This window comes from Sylvia atricapilla, chromosome 4 (genome assembly GCF_009819655.1).
Source record: "Sylvia atricapilla isolate bSylAtr1 chromosome 4, bSylAtr1.pri, whole genome shotgun sequence".
NCBI classification, from domain to species: Eukaryota; Metazoa; Chordata; class Aves; order Passeriformes; family Sylviidae; genus Sylvia; species Sylvia atricapilla.
In genome coordinates this window covers 70,053,419-70,072,578 of record NC_089143.1, presented here as the reverse complement: position 1 = coordinate 70,072,578, position 19,160 = coordinate 70,053,419, and the positions used below count along the sequence as shown (strand labels likewise).

General features: G+C 53.4%; 2 protein-coding genes across 8 annotated transcripts in view; one reads left to right on the top strand and one right to left on the bottom strand.

Moving 5' to 3' along the window:
• The window catches only part of SEPTIN11 (septin 11), a 79,546-nt gene extending 73,377 nt beyond the window's left edge, over nt 1-6,169 (bottom strand). For 6 of the 7 annotated variants that reach the window (XM_066318312.1, XM_066318315.1, XM_066318311.1 and 3 more), the window contains exon 1: nt 4,359-4,469. In XM_066318312.1, coding sequence (XP_066174409.1) covers nt 4,359-4,385 — 27 coding nt within the window. In that variant the 5' untranslated portion in view covers nt 4,386-4,469. Of the gene's footprint in view, nt 1-4,358; nt 4,470-6,151 lie in introns of those variants that run through there. The other variant, XM_066318310.1, reaches the window with a different exon arrangement.
• Nucleotides 6,170-8,633: 2,464 nt separating this feature from the next.
• SOWAHB (sosondowah ankyrin repeat domain family member B) lies at nt 8,634-10,769 on the top strand. The gene has a single exon (XM_066316860.1). It carries the CDS (start codon nt 8,634-8,636, stop codon nt 10,767-10,769), a length of 2,136 nt encoding a protein of 711 aa, XP_066172957.1.
• Nucleotides 10,770-19,160: the final 8,391 nt, after the last annotated feature.

The following is a 19,160-nucleotide window of genomic DNA, read 5'->3' as shown; positions in this document are numbered from 1 at the left end:
GTGTCTAAACCAGGCACCGTGGTGCAGGGCATAGGGAAAGACGTCATCCAGACCGGATGAAGTAGGCAAGAAGGAGCATCTCTCATTCCTGCTGCACAGTGGATTCGAACAAGGACTTACACTCCAAGGAGCAAGAACAACATTTGGGGTAAACGTCTGTTAATGCTGATAGAGAGAGCGAGACCCCAAAGTTGGTGCCATGTCTCTGCTCCAGAGCCTCCTCCAGCAGCAGCAGCAGCGCTGAGCTCTCCCCGAGCCGTGGTGTTTGTCTGAGCCATTATCACGCATCGCTTACTCCAGTGGGCTGGAGAGCTGCTCACAGAGCTGGAAGTGAAGGCAGCTACACAGCGTACCTAAAAAAAGCTTTGAGTACTATCGGGAGGCTTTTTATTGTTTATTTTTACATCACCTGGTCACATCCAACTGCTCCACACCAAAGCTGCTTCAGTATCTTTTCCTGAAAGAGACCCTGCAGCTCACAGGACTGAAGCCTAGAGCCAAACCACGCCAAGGGCAAGGCTGGATGAAGCTGAAACATTTGCCAAGCCAGCAGAAGACCCAGTGCCCTTGGCATCTCTCCTGCTAAGCAGGCACTGAGCAGCCTCATGCCCACACTCCCACAATCACCTTGAGGAGCCACAGAAAGGCCACCAGAGAAGTAACAACCCTCAGGTGGCATCAGAGTGGACAGCCAGCCAGGAAAGCTTTCTCTCTTTCTCAGAGGCTGCAGGGGTGGGAAGGGGACATATAAAACATGCCTCAGCTCTGAGTAAATATTTTATTTCTCAGATTGATGCTGCTTACTTAACGAATACCCATCATTATTTTTAGGGGTGTTACTCAGGCACTAAATTTGCTTCCCCATCATCACACCTACACAAAGTAAGGACTTTCCAAGTACCTCCATCAGGTCCTGACTCCAGCTCAGCTCATTCACACTGCAAAGGCTAGAGGTCCCGAGCATGTGGTGAGCTGGACACACAACCTGCCCCGTGACTGAGGCTGTGCTGAAATAAAAGCAAGGAGGAGGCAAGTTCCCACCATTGTTAACATCAACAGGAGCAGCAAGAATTGTCTGAAAGAATTTCCTACTGCAAACAAGGCAGCGAGGTGAATGAAGGAAACAAAGGGGTCACAAACTGAAATGCAGTCCTGTGTGCCTCCACCCAGCACTTCTTCCTTGGTGCAGACAGCTGAGCCAGGCCAGGCCCAAAAGCCCCATTTGGCAGCAGCAGGAAAGGAAGCCCAGCCCTGTGCCCTGACGACCTCAGCAGCCCAAGCAGTGCCACCCACACCCACAGCATCACCCCTCATCACTGTGAGGAGCCTGCAGCCCTACAGTGCAGGAGCATGGGGTACCCTCTTCGCTGGTGCCCATCTCTTGTCCCAGGCCAGTGGCACCCAGCAGCACACAGGGATCTAGCTCTCCAAAGGCGCTGCCTCCAGCTCTTGCTGACCCCAGTGGGTGTCAGCAAATCTGCTGCTCAAAGGCAAAGCACAGAGGCTTCAGCCTCACTCTACCTTCCCACCTCCCTTCTCTTTCCTCCCCTCCATGGAAACCAGCAGTCTCTCATCAAGTATTTTTAAAACGGATTGAAGAATAAGAATACACTGTGCTGTTTTAATCTCTCAGATAATGTTTTCTATGGTTCCCGTGCAAAATCTGCATTCCAGCTTCATTTTCCCTCAGTTTTTGTTAGACTTGGAGAAGGGGGTACACCAATGTATACTCTTGAGTGTCCTGTAACACAACCAAGGTCTGGTTCTGTAAACATTTAGGATAAACACATAAAGAGCAGGGTAGGCAGGCCAGAGTCCTCTTCCATGCTCTGATCTACTAAGAAACTATCCAACACTGGCCAAGATGCTGGGAATTAATCCAAGAGGGAGAAAAGTGTCCTCTATCCAGCACATCTCAACAGCTTCCAGACTGGAAGTGGCTCATCTCACACTGAGCCCAGATGACCACAGCACCTTCTCAGCCTGGTGCACGCTTAAGAACAGGCATGGCTTTCATCAGCTGAGAGCTCCCATGGCAGCTCCCATGGCAGCTCCCGGCACCAATCCTGCCAAAACTTTGTTTATGCATGCCTTTACATTTGCATGCCGAGATCAGTCTCCATTAAGTCAAATGAAATTACAGGCAGCACATTACACATGTGCCTTACATCTGTGGGATCAGGGCCTCAAAAAGAAAGCTGCCCCTCCTACCAAAACACACCCTGCTCAGCTACAATTAAACACAGACACTTCAGAGCAGTTTGCTGAAGTAATTCTTTTATGCATACTTTTACAATTAACATAATGTCATATCCTGCCAGGATGTAAAAGGTTGTGACTCAGGAATGTTATCATCATTTTAACTCCAACTGACTCGCTTTTGGTTTCATTCCTTTCCTTTTTCTTTCCCCCTTCCTTTAATTCTCCCTCCAACAAGATGCATGCCACTCATGGCTCCACTTAATTATATTTTGTAAGAAAGTTGGAAAGGCAAACATTCACCAGTCTTGCCTTGCTCTAACCTATAATTAACTCTTCCTCCCAACTCCCTGCCACCTTCCCAGCAACACAACAGCAGCATGCAAAGTGGGAGCAGAGAGGATTAAATAAGGAGGTACATAAGAGAGAATATCCCCAACGTGTCCTGAATGCCAGCCCACTGTCCCTTCTCCTTATCAGCCCAAGATAAAACAATTCCCTTATCCAAAACCCGTGGGCTCCGGAGGATGGAGGCTCTGCCCACCAGCCGCTTGTGAGGAAGCCCAGCACCCTCCTCCTTCCCTCTCCCACATGCACATGCTTATCTCAAGCTGAGGGGTGCTTTATCCTGCAGTCAGTCCCATTGGACTGGACTCAGAGGTCCACAGACAAGAATTTGGTTCAGCCGGTGCAAAACCCTCTGTGGATGTTGTTCTGGGATGGCCTGTGGACTTGGATTAATCAAAAATAATCCAAGAGGCTCAGCAGCAGCACCAGTTTAACGTAATGACAAAATAAAAGCGCCGAACACATCCACAAGAACAAACAGCAATCACGTCTTGCAATAAGCCACGTTCCTGAGCCTATTCATGCTGCAAAGTTACAGTTCCACACAAAGCCAAAAGGCTCTGCTTGGCAATACCCTTCAGCTTGCCCTAAGAAACCATCTGAAGCTGTGATTTCAATGCATATTCTTACACTGAAAGACAAACTTCAATTTCCAAGCATGCTTTAGACCGTAAGATCAAGGAAACATTTCAGAAGAAGCTTTACAAATGGCTGGTATAATTTATAGGTATTCTGTTAAGAAACACCAGCTCTTTTTTTGCTTAGTAGCATAACTTCCCCACCTCCAGTAACACCATTAACCCCATCTCCATACATTTGCTTTGCCACATCAGAGGAACACATACAGCCCCGCAGATCTATAAGCACATAATAAACGGTCAAAGAAACTTGTCTCATCCTGGTCACATCTTGAACGCAAACCATTTTCTTATTTTGAGAGGGGGTCGCATTCAAGTCCTCCACTCGTGGGCAACTTCTGTGTCACTCCCAAGCACTGAGAAAGTTACCGGGAAGTCGGTCAAGTCTCTCCCTCCACCGGCCGACGACGCACAAAAGTGCATTCAGTCTGGTCACGGTGGGGGTTTCATTCACGTTCCTGCAAGCTGGATGCAAGAGAAACTTGCTTTTCTTTTATCGGCCTCTTTTAGCTGCTGTGGGTTTGGGGTTTTTTTAACTTTCTCCCTGCGAGGGGTGAATCTTTTGTCTTTCTCAATACGAACGTAGAAACCCTCTCGGCCACCACATCCTCAGCTGCACGGGCACGCTGGAAACCGCAGAACACGCGTGGCCCTCGGAACACTTCCACGCCGGGAGCGCCGCGCCTTGCCCGCCGCAGCCTCCCGGGGAGCACGGGCACGTCCCGCCCGCCGGCTGCCCTCCCGCACGGGGCACAGCCCTTCCCGCTCTGGGCTTTTCCCACCCAGGGGCGGCGGAGGGCAGAAACACCCTCGGCAAGGCACCGGCCCCTCCGCCGCGGCGGCCCGGGACCAGCCCCGCGGTGCCGGGAGCGCGGGGCTCCGGGAGCGGCCGCCCGCCGCCACCGCGGCCCCGCCGCGATCACCACCCGCGGCCTCAAAACCGGGCCAAAAAAAGTTTTGCGCGGACCCCCCCGGCCCCGGAAAGGGGCAGAGGCGGCGAGTCGCGCCGTGCCCTCCGGCCCCGCAGCCCCCCGCGGGCACCGCACCCCTACAACCCCCGGCGCGGCATCCCCGGCGGCGCCCGCCGCCGCGCCCGGGCGACCCGCGCTCGGCAGAGCCCGGCCTCGGCCCCGCGCTTCCCCCCGGCCCCCGGCGCCCCCCGGCCCCGCGCACCGCCGGTCTGCCCACGGCCACGGCCATCGCGGTGCGGTGCTCTGCGCTGCGCTGCCGCCCGCCGCCTCCGCGCCGCCTGCTAGCACTGCAACATGGCCACCCGGCGGGGAGGGCCCATGCGCAATGCAAAGGGGCCGGGCGGCGAGGCGGGACCCCCCCGGCCCTCCCCCGGGGCCGCCGGGCAGCGCGGGAGGGCGGCCGGCGCCGCCCCGCCGCTCCGAGAGCCCCGGGAGTCCGCGGCAGCCCCGGGGGGCTGCAGCCGGTGCCCGGCGGTAACCCCACTAATCCCTGTCCTGCCCACGCCCCCCCACGCCGGGCCGCGGGTACCCGGCCCCTCAAGCCCGGAGGGTCTCTCTCGCCCACGCTGGCAGCCCTGAAGCTGAACGCGCAGACACATCTGCTCCAGAGACCCTTGCAAAGAGATGGCCAAGCAAGCGATCGGCAGGGTCCTCCTACCAGCAGTCAGGTGAAGAAGGAGAGCAGGGATTCGGCAAAGAGGTACTTCTAACACAGGAGCCCTTATCTCCCTTGTATAATAGCACAGAGGACAACACCCGCCACTTCACTCCTCTTGTTTCTCCGAGCACTTCTCTCCTGTCAAACACACACACACACACACACACGCTGTTTTTCAACAAACTTGTCGTACTGAACAGCAGCCACGGTGGCCAGTTGTTCTCCCACTCCACTAAATGATTTCCAGGGATGGAGAGAAGCATAGCTGGCTCCTTGCTGCTCCAGCTGAGAAACACTTGACATGCTGGTGTTGAGCATGATATCCCCCTACCTGAAAAGGGAGGAGTCTTAGGGTTAAGGTCAGCATGTCTGCTTGCAAATCTTTGACCAAGGTAATGATGAAGAAAGGGCCATGCACTTCTTTGTGTGATGTAAAACACCAAAGGGCTACAGAAGACAAGAGACCCTATTTGCTGCCCACATGAAGGATACACTGAATTACGGACACACCAGAGCTACCCCCATTTGTGAACATCCACAGAATCAAAAGAAAAAAGCCAGCAGAATAAAAGCTGAAAGCACAAGTAAATGACCTGGGGTAGAGGTAAGCAAATAGAGCTCCACAGAACACCCACCATTTGTAGTCCTCCTGATGTCAAGCTTGTACCTTTTCTTTCCAAAAGCCATTTCTGTACGGCTACGTAATAACACATGGCTGTTTGAAGAGGGATACAGAGCCCAGGTGCTTCCTTCCTGCAGCTTTTATGATTGTGTTTTGAAGAACTCAGGAGCTGATCTTGGAGAGTGGTCACCCACACCAGCTCCTGACCCCCAGCCTAAACCAGAACCAAGGGAAGTGCTCCTTTGATCTGCTCCCTACCGGCCGCTGAGGATCTGTACCCGGGCAGTGCCCTCAGCTGGGCACAGGTGCAGCCCTCACCAGCAAAGCTGCTACACCAACAGACATCCGAGGGTGTCTACCAGGAACATTTGGCAAGCACAGCTGATGCAGTGCCTTTATCATTGTAACATGTTAGGTGTTAATGCCAACATCTGAGAGAGGCTCCAGTACTAGACTCATTATTGCTCTTGCAGCAAATTCCTGCTGCGTGCACAGCTCCAGGTGAAGCGAGCCTGCACCAGGAAATGCGCCCGGACCAGTGCAGCCTCTAGTGGAAATCTGGTGATCCTATCTAAAGAGGTGCCTTCGTGGGCTCTGTGGGTGAGGCAGACAGAGCTTCCCCTTGCCTGGATTAGAGATGCACGATACTCCTACATCAGCATAACTTAACCAGCATGAAAATCTCCTGCACTCACAAAACCTTGATGTGACTCACCATGTCCTTCCTTGGCCTGGAGCTGGGAGAGCCGTGGACGAATTTCCTCCACGATACTCATGCACGTACACCTTCCTGGGTATGGCTGTCCACGGTGAAAGAGCAAGAGGGGAAAACCATCAGCACAACGAAATGTTCTGCAATCTTCCCAGATCTCAGCTAGTGCAGTACTTTGCAAGTCCTTGTGTTCAGCACTTATTCCTCAAAGTTTCATGCCTATTGCTAACAAATCAACACCTGGCCAAGGGAATTGCCAGCCCCTCATTATAGAGACCCCACAGGAAGTGTTTCAGTGTTTCCAAAGCTGTTGGGCATCGTTTTGCAGACAGAGCACAAAAAGGGGCTTCAATGCCCTTCTGTGTCATTGCAGGGCATTTCGTCAGTTAAACGGGATGAGAAGACACACAAGCAGACACAGAAGTTTGGTAACTTCCCTCCTGTTTAAAGACAAACATGGGTACAGAGCTCCCTAAAGGCAACATCTTCTGGGACAACAACAGAATTTTTTTTTTCTTTAACGTTGAAGTAGTGCTTGATCCTGCCTCCATGTTGTGATTAGTTCTACTCAGTGCTCACTCAAATGTCACCCAAAGAATCAAAAGACCTGCTGCAGCCAAAACCCCCAAAGAGGGTGAGGCCAGGGTAAATTCAGCCATTCTGAAGAGCCCTGCCCACAACCAAAAGTGACCAACTTGCAGACAGGGTAAATCACTGGACGATAAGGGGAAACAAGAATCTCTTTAAACCTCTCAGCATGAAGTGGGTGACAAAGCAAGCCCAGGTAGCAGGGCTATACTTTTCCTTGCCTGCCTGCATCATTACACCCCCTTGAACCCAAAATGTGTTTTTCAGCCCGGGCTGTAAGGGAATGTACCCCTGAATCAAAGGGAGCTACCCTCTCGGCAGACTTTGCCACGTGCCTACCAAGGGCATCATTAGCTTGTCACAACCAAATAGGTCACAGCCAATGGGATACCACGGAAAGCCTTCTGCTTAAGCCTTAGTTCATTAAACCAAAGCAACACTTTCCACACTAGTCTTTGCCACTGTTGTTTATTTGAATTTTTTATCTTCACAATCTACCCTCCTTTCTTACTTGTGATCATAGTTGCAACCATTATGCTCCATTCATTCTCTCTCAGTTGTTTCTGCTGAGAGCATGCTGCTAACAAATGCTGTTGTGACGGCAACCCGGGGCTCATCAGAAGAGGAGGGAGAAATGTATCCATGCCTTGGAGAAGAGCACCAAAGGAATGTTCAAAGTGCCAAAATACCAACATGAGCCTCACGGTCTCCCCGGCACCTGTGCCCTATCCAGATGAACACCGCTGATGGGATGCGGCTTGTACACAGCATCTACAGCAGTCTCTGTCTGTGGTTGGTGAGGGCTGCACACACTTCTGGATTTGCAGCAGGCTGGAGGATATTCCAGCTGCTTACATGACAGGCAGCTAAAAATATTTATGGATAGCCTGGAGCCTGCAGCAGAGATGGCTTCTGAAGTGTGACTTAGGGCCTGATCCAGACCTCTTTAAAGCCAGGGTCCCTACACTGAGCTCAGTCCCTCCAATTTCTGACTGCAAGACAGAAAATCCAGCACACCCTCTCTCCCACACTTTCTGCCCACTATTCAGTCCCCAAACTGCTTGGGGCAGGGACTGTCATTTGCTTGGTGTGCCCAGTGCACACTGCCCACGGGGGCACTGATTTTACCCGTCCCTCTCACCTGTTATGTACACACTTGTGGTAACAGCATGGGCAGTGGAGAACAAAGTGAGATCCCCACAACAGTACAACATGTGTCCAACCTCTCTCAGCCGCGCAGCAAATATAGAGATGAGATGAGGCGAGATACAATTTGACTGCAGCCACTCGTGCTATTTGTGCGTGGTTGTCACAGGGGTACAGTCCTTACACTTGTAACACAGCTACCCCAAACCACAGCGCTTTTGCCAGTTATTACCAACTTACTGCCAGTTTTCCTAAGTCACTGAACCCCAGGGCAGTTCAGGTTGGGAGGCACCTCTGATGTTCAGGTGTCTCATGGAGCATTGAATGCCCCTGTTCCCACAGCTGCCCACTCTCGCTGTAAAATAGTTTTTCTTCAGGCACAAATGGAATTTCCTGCATTTCAATTTATGCCTATCATCCCCTGTCCGTTCACTGACACAGTGCCCGATAAGCAGCCCTTTGGTCTCACTAGCCTCCAGCAATGGACCCTCGCACTTCTCAGCTCCTCCAGCCTCCCTAGCCTGCTTCTCTCCTTCGGTGTCACCTCTCCTCAGCGCTGTCACCCCAGCTCGCACCTCCGCGGGCCGCCACCCCGGGCAAAGGCGACCGTGGGGTGGCGGCCCGGCCGCGGAGGAGGAGGAGGAGGCGGAGAGGCCCGGCGCGGCAGGAGGCGGGTTTCCCCGCCGCACCTGGGTGCAGCGCCGAGCACCGAGGCACAGCACCGAGCACCGAAAGCCGGCCGGCCCGGAGCATGGCGCGGGAGCTGAGCCAGGAGGCCGTGCTGGACTTCCTCTGGGCGGCCGGGGGACGAGCCCCCAACACGGCGCTGCTCCGCCACTTCCAGCGGTTCCTCCGCGACCCGGCGCTCACAGAGCAGCAGCGGCGGGAGCGCCGGGAGTACTTCAAGAGTCTCGTCAACTCCCTGGCCACCGTCCACCCCGCCGCCGCCCCCGGCGCCTCCAAGGACATCGTCCTCCGCCGCAGGTACCGCGACCTCCTCGATGAGGAGCTGCCGCCGCCGGAGGAACGGCGGGAGCAGGAGGAGGAAAAGAACGAGCCGCGGCCGCCCCGACGCGACCCCGACGGGCGGCGCGGCCCCCGGGGGGAGGCGGCGGGGCAGGGGCGGCCCGGCGGCGCGGGGGGCTGCTCCGCCCGGGGCCGCGGCGGGCCGTGCTGCGAGTGCCGCCGGGCGCGCCGCGCTGCCGCCGAGCCCGCGCCGGGCCCCGGGACGCCGCCCGCCCCCCGGCCGCCCCGCTCCCGCTCCCCGCCGCCTCCCCGGCAGCCGCCCCCCTACCGGACCCAGGCGCTGTCCTCGGGCCCGTGGGCGCTCCGGCCCGGCGGCGCAGCGCAACCCCGGCCCCCGGCGCTACCGACGGGTCTTCCTGGAGCGCTGTTCCCCGCTGTACCGCCCCGGTCCCTATCGCCGCCGCTGCCCTCTGCCGCAGCGTCCCGGTCCCGGACGCCACCGCCGCCACCGGGCCCGGAGATGCCGCCTCCCCCGTACGGGTCGCCTCAGCCCCGATCTCCGCCGCAGCCCGCGACCGAGATGCCCTTGCTGAAGGCCTCACGGCCCTCGGCGAGCCCGGGGAGGCGACCCCCCGCCGGATCCACCCAATCCCCGCCGCTGTCATCGGGCCCCGGGGCGCTGTCCCCCCGCGACCTGCCCCCGTCCCGGTCGCTGCCGCTGTTGTCCCGCGTCGACCTGCCCCCGTCGCGATCCTTGCCGTTGCTGTCCGCCCCGGAGGTGCTGCCCCTGTCCCGGTCCCTGCAGGCGCTCCCTGCCAGCCCCTCCTCATCGCCACTGCTTTTATCGGGCCCCGAGGTGCTCGCTTCCACCAGGCTGCCCCCGTCGCAGTCCAGGTCCCTGCAGCAGCTCTCCAGCGGCCCACCCCCAGACTGGCCGAGGGGATGCAGGGGGCTGACCCCTAAGGGACCAAGCCAACCTCACGTCCTGCGACTGTACCCGTGTCAAAGCCTGACGCTGCCGTCGGGTCTTGAGACCCTGCCCCCCACCAGGTCCCCCCCGCCCCGATCCCTGCCACAGTCCGCCACTATGCCGTCCCTATCCCACTCCCCGCAGCCACTCCTTGCCAGGTCACTCCCATCCCGGTCCTTGCTGCCAGCACAGGGCCCCGCAGTGCCCCAAGACCCAGAGGGCCAGCCCGCAGCACCGCTGCCTGTTTTCCGGAGCATCAGGTGCCAGCTCGCTTTGTCGGAGGTGCAGGGCACCCCCGCCTCACTGCACGATGACTGTGGGCGGCAGCCCCGCTCCGTGCCCTCCAAGAGCTCCCCTAGGAACGCCGCAAGCCGGGGGCCCTCGGTGCCACTGGGAAAGCGGGAGCACGCCTGGCTGGTGGCAATGTCAGCGGGCTGCTGGGCTCAGGTGCGGGGGCTCTTTCTGGAAGAGCCTGAGCTGGCCCTGCAGAGGGACTTCATATCAGGCTTCACGGTCCTTCACTGGCTGGCCAAGCACGGCGACGGGCCGGGCCTGCAGGAGCTGGCAGCGGCGGCGCGGCAGCTGGGGCTGGCCCTAGACGTGGACGCCCGCTCGGGCTGCGGGTACACGCCGCTGCACCTGGCTGCCATACACGGCCACCAGCTTGTCATCAAGGTGCTGGTGCTGCAGCTGGGCTGCCAGGTGCGGGTGCGGGACGGCAGCGGGCGCCAGCCGTGGGAATACCTCGGTAGCTCCACCTCGGGAGAGATCTGGCAGCTCCTGGAGGCACCCCGTGGCACGATCATGTTCCCCACGCAGCCCCTGGCCCGCAGCGTGTCCTCCGCCGGCAAGGTCTCGCCGTCCGCCGGCAGGGCAGCGCTGCCTGCCTGCCTCAGGGCGCAGCTCGGCCGCGGGACAGCTTCCCACCCATCCGGCAGCGACAGTGACTGAGACGGTGACGGCTCCCCAGCATCCCCATCCTGCCGCGGAGATGGCACCTCGGCAGCCACCCTGCGAGAGGAAGCCACGCAGGCACAACAAAAGCTGTGAAACGGGCTGAACCTATTGAAGAATGTACTTTTAAATTATTCCCATGAACTGTCGTCTGAGCCTTTCTGCCCTCCCTCCCATTTCCAGCTTTTCTACCAGTGAAAGGATGCAGTGACTCTGCTGGAAGCAGGAGGAACTCTCGGGAGGCAAGTCCTCTGCAGCCCACAGGGCCAGTACCAGCTGCTGAGTGCAGCCACGACCACCAGCAGCAGTGAGACCACAGCTTTGGGGTGAGGCTCAGGTCTGGCCCCAATCAGAGCAGAGAAATTGCTTTTGCTGACCGTGACAGATCGTTGTTGGTCCTGGGGTTTGCAAAACACTTGTTTACACCACCTAAATTCTGGGGAGCAGTAAAACTACATCCCTCTTTAATCCCAGCAGATTAAGGATGAGTCCCTCTTTTAAAAATGCAGCTGATCAAGATCCAGCCTTACAGCGAGAGTCCTCAGAGAGCCACCGGCTGTGGCAGAGGGCGGCAGTGGGAAAGCCCCAGTCGGGAAGGGCGTTTCCCAGGCCACCTGGCCCACCAGCCCATGCCGAGAGGAATGCAGGGCAGTGCCACAGCCCAGCGGCATCCCTGCTGCTCCCTAATTCCTGCACCTCCTCACACCACAGGATTAGGAAGTGGTACCCGTCCTGTGGCTAGAGCCCTGTTCCCACGCCTCGGGACAGAAAACATTGTGGCAAGATTCTGTGTTGGGCAGAAAAGGGGCTGTGCTGCAGTACGGGTCCCAGCCTTGCAGAGGGAAGGCAGTTTCATAACCAGCCCTGATTTGTCTGTTAGGTGTTTATGTGATGGGGACAGATGGGACTGGAGGACCAAGAGCAGTCAAGAGATGTCCAGTGGAGTAATTCCTCAGAGTTTACAAAAAACCCCTGTCTTTAGGAATCTAAACTGGATTGTGTAGGTCCTATAATGCATACTCTGCCCTCTGATTTAGCATAAATGCACTTCTGAAGCATCAAAAATTGCAACAAGTTAATCTTGCACCTAAACTGTCTCTCCTATAGGTCCTCTAGGGAGGCAGGAAGCGAGCCAAGGTACATGAGACAGGGATGCTGTGCTGCCAGCTTGATGCTGCTGCTGCTGCGTGACCCCAGGTGTAGGAGCAGTGAAACTGGGACTGCTGTCTCAGCCTCAGTGGGAGGCTTTGGGGCAGACCATGGCAGTAGGTGGGACTGCTCATGCATTTGAGGCATGTGTGTGAATGCCTGCAGTTTCAGGGAGGAACAGGAACGAGGGCAGCAGAACCTGACCCTTGCATAACACGCGTGCCAGAGAATGCCTTGAGCCCTTGCTCAAGCACTAATTGAGGTCTCTGCTTTGCTTGGGGTTTATTTGAGAGAGAAACTACTTCCTGCAGAAGGGAAGCTACTCTGCCTGACTTTCAGGCAGAGGCCTTTTCCCAGCCTGCTTTTCACCTTTTACAGGAGAAAGAGTTCAGTAAACCAAAGCAGTGTCCTGTCAATGATCATTCTTCTGTGAAATGACAACAAACTTGAACTCATAAGAAACTAAACTGTGAAGTGGCCTCTGAGCATGAGAATGTGGAGGGCCCTCCAGGACATCCCCCCCCACAGCAGGAGGAATCCAGTGTATCCCCCTTCCTCTTTATTCCAGCTGGGGTTTATAGTCTAGGTCACACCGACACACAGAGTGACTGCTGCCTGGTAAAACAATGAAGCCTTTCCCTGTGAAGTCGAGATGGACACTGCACTCAGAGTGCTTTTTTAGAAACTTCAGAGGGCTCCAAGCATCAGGATCTTGTTATCCAGGACTCTTTCATACCTTTTCTCTGTATCTTCCCATGGGCAGCTCTGTTTTTTTCTCTGTTGTCTTTGCTCTTCCTTCTGCCATTCCAGCTCGCTCCTTCCTGCCCCTAGCACAGCCACCTAACCCTTTTCTGTCCCGTGCACGACCTCCTGTCCCTTCCTCCTCACAGCACAGCCAGCAGACTAACTCTGACCAAACCCCCTCGCAGCTAACTCATTCTTTATCACACCCATAGCTGGGAGGGCAAGGCTGTTCCCTGGATAATTAACACAGCTGCAATATAGCAAGGGTAAGATTTAGTACTATCTTTATGTGTCTCCCCACGTTTTCCACCACATTTAGAGCCGTTGTTGTTATTCATATCATGGACCAGGCTCCCTAAAGCCTTCCACAGGCTTTGGCTATGAGCTCCTACAAGCAGCCCTGTTGACAGGGGATGTCAGGAATGCCACTAGAGCCTTCCTGTACAAGGAGCTTCTCAGAAAGAACCCTAAATGAAGGAAGTCTGAGCAGACTAAAGTTTGGGCTGGGGAGGGGAGCATGTTTTTTTCTCCACAGACAGCTTCCAAAGAACAAGGTTTGTCCTCTTTGTATCTTCCATGCTGCTAAGACAGTGGTATCTTGGGATTCTCATCTTACAGCCTGTCCCTGACCTTTCTCCGTGATGCAAACCTAAGTGGCACTTCCCCCCCCACCCTCTACACTGTTTCTGACCTCACCTATCATCTTTTTCAGAGCCCTTTTCTCTCCCTAGCAGTGTTGTCAGACTGCTGAACTAAATAAGTTGTGACCTAATTTTGTGATCACTGTTTGCTTGCCCATTGAGATGACACAGATAAACTAGTTTTTCCAATTTTTAAATTACAGAGCAACTGTTAGGAAGCTCAAAACTTTCCATTCTGGATTCAGTGTGCATTCACTCTGGGTTATCACCTTAGCGGTACTAGGGCTGCTTACACTGCTAGTACTGCACAGCTCCTACACCATGTAGTTACTTGGAATAACCACTCTTTTAACTCCCAGGAAGTCTCATCATCCCAAGACTTCTGCGGGTGAAATAAGCAGTAGACAGGGTGAAACCCATCTCCAGCCCGTGGTGGGAGGCAGGGTTCCCTCAGCCATGCCTGGAGGAATCACTCTGCTGCCCTGGCGTGTCATAGATCCAGTCAGCCAGGAGTAATCCACCACGGGATATACACACATGCTGCCCGAGCATCTCGGTTTCCGAGTTCTCCTGATCTCCTTTGTCAGCCTGCCCGGCCCGTTCCACACCTGTGCACGCTGCTGTTTCCTCATTGCAGCTCCTTGCCTCACACCCAGTCCAAGGCATCTGACTTTGCACCGCCCTGAAACACAGGACACGCCATGGATTAATGCACAGCAGGACTCTGCCCTCTCCTCTCACTGCATTTAAAACACACCTCCCTCTAGGCGGCTGCCGCTGATAAAGTCCACCCCTCTTCCCTGTCATGCTTATCTCTGATCAGCTGCTCTGTACTCCAAAGCCCACGTCCTGCAGAGGGGGAGGGTGTTTCCCTGCGTTGGCCTTTACCCAGCACAGGCTGCCAAACCCGAGCACTCGGAAGCTCTGGCAAAGGTAACCCCTCATCCCCCACTCCCTGCTCCAGGGGCACACAACTTCACACCCGCCCATCTGATGGTTAAAAGCAGGCAGCACAGCACAGCTGGATGTTCATCTGGATTCGCTCCTCTGGACAAGGACCGAAGGCTGGAGCAAGGGTGGGAGCCCAGCACGAACAACCCAAGAAGCTTTTGTTCAATTAAAAAAGCCTTCCTGGGTAAAGCAGTTGAGCAAGAGCATAGAAAACTGCGAACCAAAGCTAGTGGCCAGGGGACCCTTTATATCATAGCATTTTACAGAGCAGAGACAAAGAGAACTTCCAGAATTAAAAAAAAAAATAAAAAAATAAAAATTGAAGAGTCCACCACACAAAATACAGGTTTTTTCCCTACTGTGACAAATGTCATTGGAATTAAATAGTTTGTATACAACTCCACAGTGAGAAGAAAATCTTGCACACTATTAGCAAGCAATGAAACAATCCCAATTGCTACTAAATTGCTACTTCTGTTAAAGCTAGAATTTCTCATGACTACATTTAGACAAGTAGCACCAGATGGTAGGTTAGCAGAGTGGGGTTTAGGATAAGAACCTCCTCCCCCTGCCCCAAATTAACAGTTCAGCCTAAATTTCCCCAGTAAATGAGAACTGTTAGCCTTTCAGGGAAAAACAAATATTGTCTTTGGAAACTCAGTCACACTGGAAAGCACTAAAAGGAGAATGCTTAGTTTAGTTAAATTAATACCCCACATCTCCATCATGAGTCTATTTAAGAAAATGTGTTTTGCCAAGAATTAAAAGAAATATATTTTAAGATACCAATACCTAACTGAGCACATAGAGCAATACTTGTCTGTGGAGACACAGATGGGTGATCTCGTGAAAGTTGTTTTTTTCCTTAGAGCTGTTAATTTGACCTGGTGGAGCAAACCACTTTTTGGATGGTTTAAACAAGCCTAACACGCAAGGCATTTTAAATCTGAATTGGATTTCAGCAAAGGCACTTAAGCTCCTTGTACTCATCAGGGCTTCCTTACTGTAGAGCCTGTCATAAAATAAAAACAATCCAAAATCTGTTTGTGAACTGTATCTTTACACCGCTCTTAAGATTTTTTAGCTCTGATGGTACTGGAGGAAAGGACAAAACTGCTCATGGCAGATGGGTCTGATAAAGATCTCGGGTGCTTTCATTGCTATGTGATAGTGTGGCAGCCATGCTCTCTCTATGTGTTCAAAGAGCTTGTGGCTATTTAAAATTAATTGTTTAGGAATTCCTAGTTTCTGTTGTGAAAGAAACACCCATCAAAACTATTGGCAAGGTCCTCCACACAAGCATGTCCATCTGTGTGGACTGGCCTCAGTCTGTGTTTCTAATGCTGCCATGGCAAGCAAGGGCCAAAATCATTCAAGATGTGTCCCAGCAGCTTCCCCCTGGCTGTGGGGCCTCTGTAAAGAGAGCTCTTGGTTTAAATATTTTCTTTTGGTCTTCCTGAGTCAAAGCTCTGGAGTGTTCTGATGAATTCAATACCAGAAGAGGTATTTTATAGACTTTAATGAAGAGCAGAATATTTCAGTGGAAATGGGAATTAGAAGAATTTGAATTGGTGCGAGTTGCAGACCTGGAGTCCCATATTTCTACAGGGAACAAATAACTTTGCACAGCCAAGCACAGGGCAGGTGTTATTGCAGGTTGTCCAAAGTCCACGTGGGAGGTGCATGCCACTGGTAAACAGCAGAGAATGTCTAAGGGAAATGGGAAGGTCTTGAGTCTCACTTTGAGAGATGACAAGAAGTACTTCCCAGACCTTAATGGGGAGTATTGTTACCACAGCGATGCAGAGCTGTGCTCCCTCCATCCACAAACACTGCACCCTCCTTATCTCCCCAGTGGTTCTCACACTGTCTGGTGATGGTATCTATAGTGACCCTAGAACAAAACAGGGAGCTGATAAGGAGGGGAGCTGATAAGGATGAGGGCAGGGTTTGTCCTCAGAGCCAGGCTGTTTGCAAGCCTGCTAGTGGCCAGGGAAGGCAGTGGGGCCAAGGGAGAAGCAGATACTGCTGCTCACTTACAGCCTGCAGGGCTTTGGTGTAGGCTCTGCCCAGCTTGGGGACAGCAGCAGCCCCCCCTCTGCACATTTGCTGGCTTCCACTCCTGCAGCTCTGGTCTCCCTCTTGACTTCACACAAGGGAAAGCCTGCTTGTCACTGTGGATTGCTTCATGTCCCTACCTGGCCATGCCAGTGCCCCTGGTTCGGCCCACACATGCAGGCTGGGGAACCAAGGTGGGACTCTGTGCTGGTTTGACCCCCCAGGTTGCACTGCCTCCTCTGCCTGAGCAAGGCTGGGTCCTTCACCAGCATCTGTGCTTGTGCCAAGTGGCATCAAGTCATCCTGAAGGCAGGAAGACCTCTGCTGGGCATGTGATGAATATTACTGAAGAGTGTAAAATGCTAACACTGGAACGGGATTAACTCTTATGTAAGAAAACGTATGTACAACGGTCCAGTGCGTTAAGAAATGGTCTTGTTATTTTCCTTCCTTGTGTTAAAATACTTAACCTGAGTTTCCAGCTCTGCTTGAGTTATATCATCATTGGCAAAGAGTGTAAAGCCTGACTCTTGCTTTAACATACACTCTGCTGGAGGTTTGTAAGCTACAAGGCTGTTAACTCATATGGGTTCTCCCCATCTGTGGTCACCACAGTCCACAGGCAAAGGCAAGGAACGTACCACGGAGCACAGGAAGCTGACACAACCCATCAGAAATCCCTACAGGTAAAGACTGGCTCCTGGAGAGGGGGCATGAGCGAGGCTCTTTCACAACACATGGTATGTACAGATCAAAACACATCTGCTTCCACAAAAAGATGAGCCACTTCATGGCACCAGACAGAGCTGTACATCTCATTGACTTGGTGTAGTGTGAGTGTTCTAGAGGGAAAAAGGAGGAATGAAATGCTTTTGCCAAGGCAGGGAGGCCCCCAGGCAGGTGGCTTTAATAAATACCTCTCCAGGAGGTCACCAAGCCTGGCAGTCTCGCCTGCAGGTTGAGACGCACAGATGGGCATAGTCAAGGGGAAGTTGCACATTTTTCTATGCATAAACACTAGAACTGATTTAGTCATATGCTGAGTGGCATGCTTGGGGGGAATGCAGATGCTTGAGCTCAGGAGATATTTGCATGTGATTTGGATTCTTTGTCTCTTTGCTTCTTAAGTACCGAGCAGTTGATTTAAGCAAAGATCTTGCAACTCTGCCCTCTCTACGGTTTCTCATTGCTGCCTCACAAGAAGCCCAAGGTTCCTCATAGTGGTTGCCTGTAGATTTAACGTTGGGTGACTTCTCAGCTGCTGGAGATGAGCAGCAGTCAGCCATGGATCTGTATGCCCATGAACCAGGCAGGGCATCCGGAAAGTCCAGCTCCTGCCTGTGGCCGAGGCTGAGGGCGGGTGCCGTGGTGCTCCCCTTGGATTCTGGTATCTTGCACACCTCAGTGGGATTCTGTGCAGCCCAGCTGCCAGGCTGTTCCCTCCCTGGGGCTGAGAACACCCTGGGCAGACTCTCACTTGCCACGGGAGGGCAGAGCCCCAGTGGAGCCTGCCACCTCCCCTGGCTGCTGCAGTGGTGGCTGCATTAGGGCACCCAGCCAGGATTATGCTCTCCCATGGAACTGAGCGTGAGGCGTGGCTGGGGCCTTTGCCATCACTCACACTCTCCCAATCCTTCCTGTCAGGGTGACAAATCCCATCTGCCCTCCCTCTTCCTTGCATCTGAACCACTGCCTTGTTTCACCACACTGTGGCCAGAATCCTTTTATGAATCCAGCCAGGATCACCACAGCCTTCAGGAGGGTTAGGAGGAGGATTTGTGATCTGCCCACAGTGCTTGGGAATGATGCTCTTGCTTTGCAGCTGAACTTACTGATCTGCCCCTTTTAAATGTATTTCTAAATTTGTGTGTGCATGTTGAGTATTTCTAACTGGGTCTTTCCTCTCTACCTATCAGATGAGATGGCATCCTGTGAAATGGCCCCTCAGGAATAAGGGGAGACAACCAAATGACACTTGATACTTTTTTGCAGCTGCTGTATAAAAGAGCTTCAGTCTTAAACCTGAGTGTCTCTGTTTATTTGCACCTCAACAGCCAGAGAAGCTTAGTTTTGTGAACTAAGGGAGTCCTCATGACTCATTTCAGGTAAGCCCCAAATCTGGCTGATAAATCACTGAGGGCAAAGGTGGCAGGAAGGGGAAGGAACTTCACCCACCCCACGTATCATCATTTTGATGGCTCTTCAGTGTCTCCTGGCTCAGAATGGACAGTGTTAATGTTCCTTCAAAGATTGTTGCATTTTTAATCAGCACATTCTTTCCAAGGCATTTTCCAATTACTTGCCGACAATTTTCTCTTGCCTAAAATCGAACTCAAGAAACTTGAGCCAGCCTAAATACAATCCCCTCTCACTGTGGGTGGTTCAAAGGAGACCAATTCTGGCACACACATGTTTTTGAGGGAAAGAACTCCAGATGGCTTGAGTTTCTAAGCCATCCTGGCATGCTGTATATGCTGTGTCAGACTAGAAGAGAGCTCTGCTTGTCGGGAAAGATGGTACAGGAAGGGCTTATGGACATGATTGTCTGGTAAGAAATACTGGAGATATAAAATCTGTGAGTGAAATAGAAATGAAGGCCAGCTTTGAGATGGAGGCATGGCAGGCAGGAAGACGGTGATTAACTGGAGATAGGTTGAAGGACAGAAAACAAAAGGACCCGAGAATGCAGCCCCTCTCCACCCTGCCAAGGCATCAAGGAAAAAGTAGATAAGAAGAGTAATCTTTAGAGTTTAGAATATAGGATGATATGGTAATTTAGTAGTTCTCATAGGTTGCATGCAAAGTTTGTAGGTTTTGTATCTTGCGCCAGTTGGTCACTGTAAAT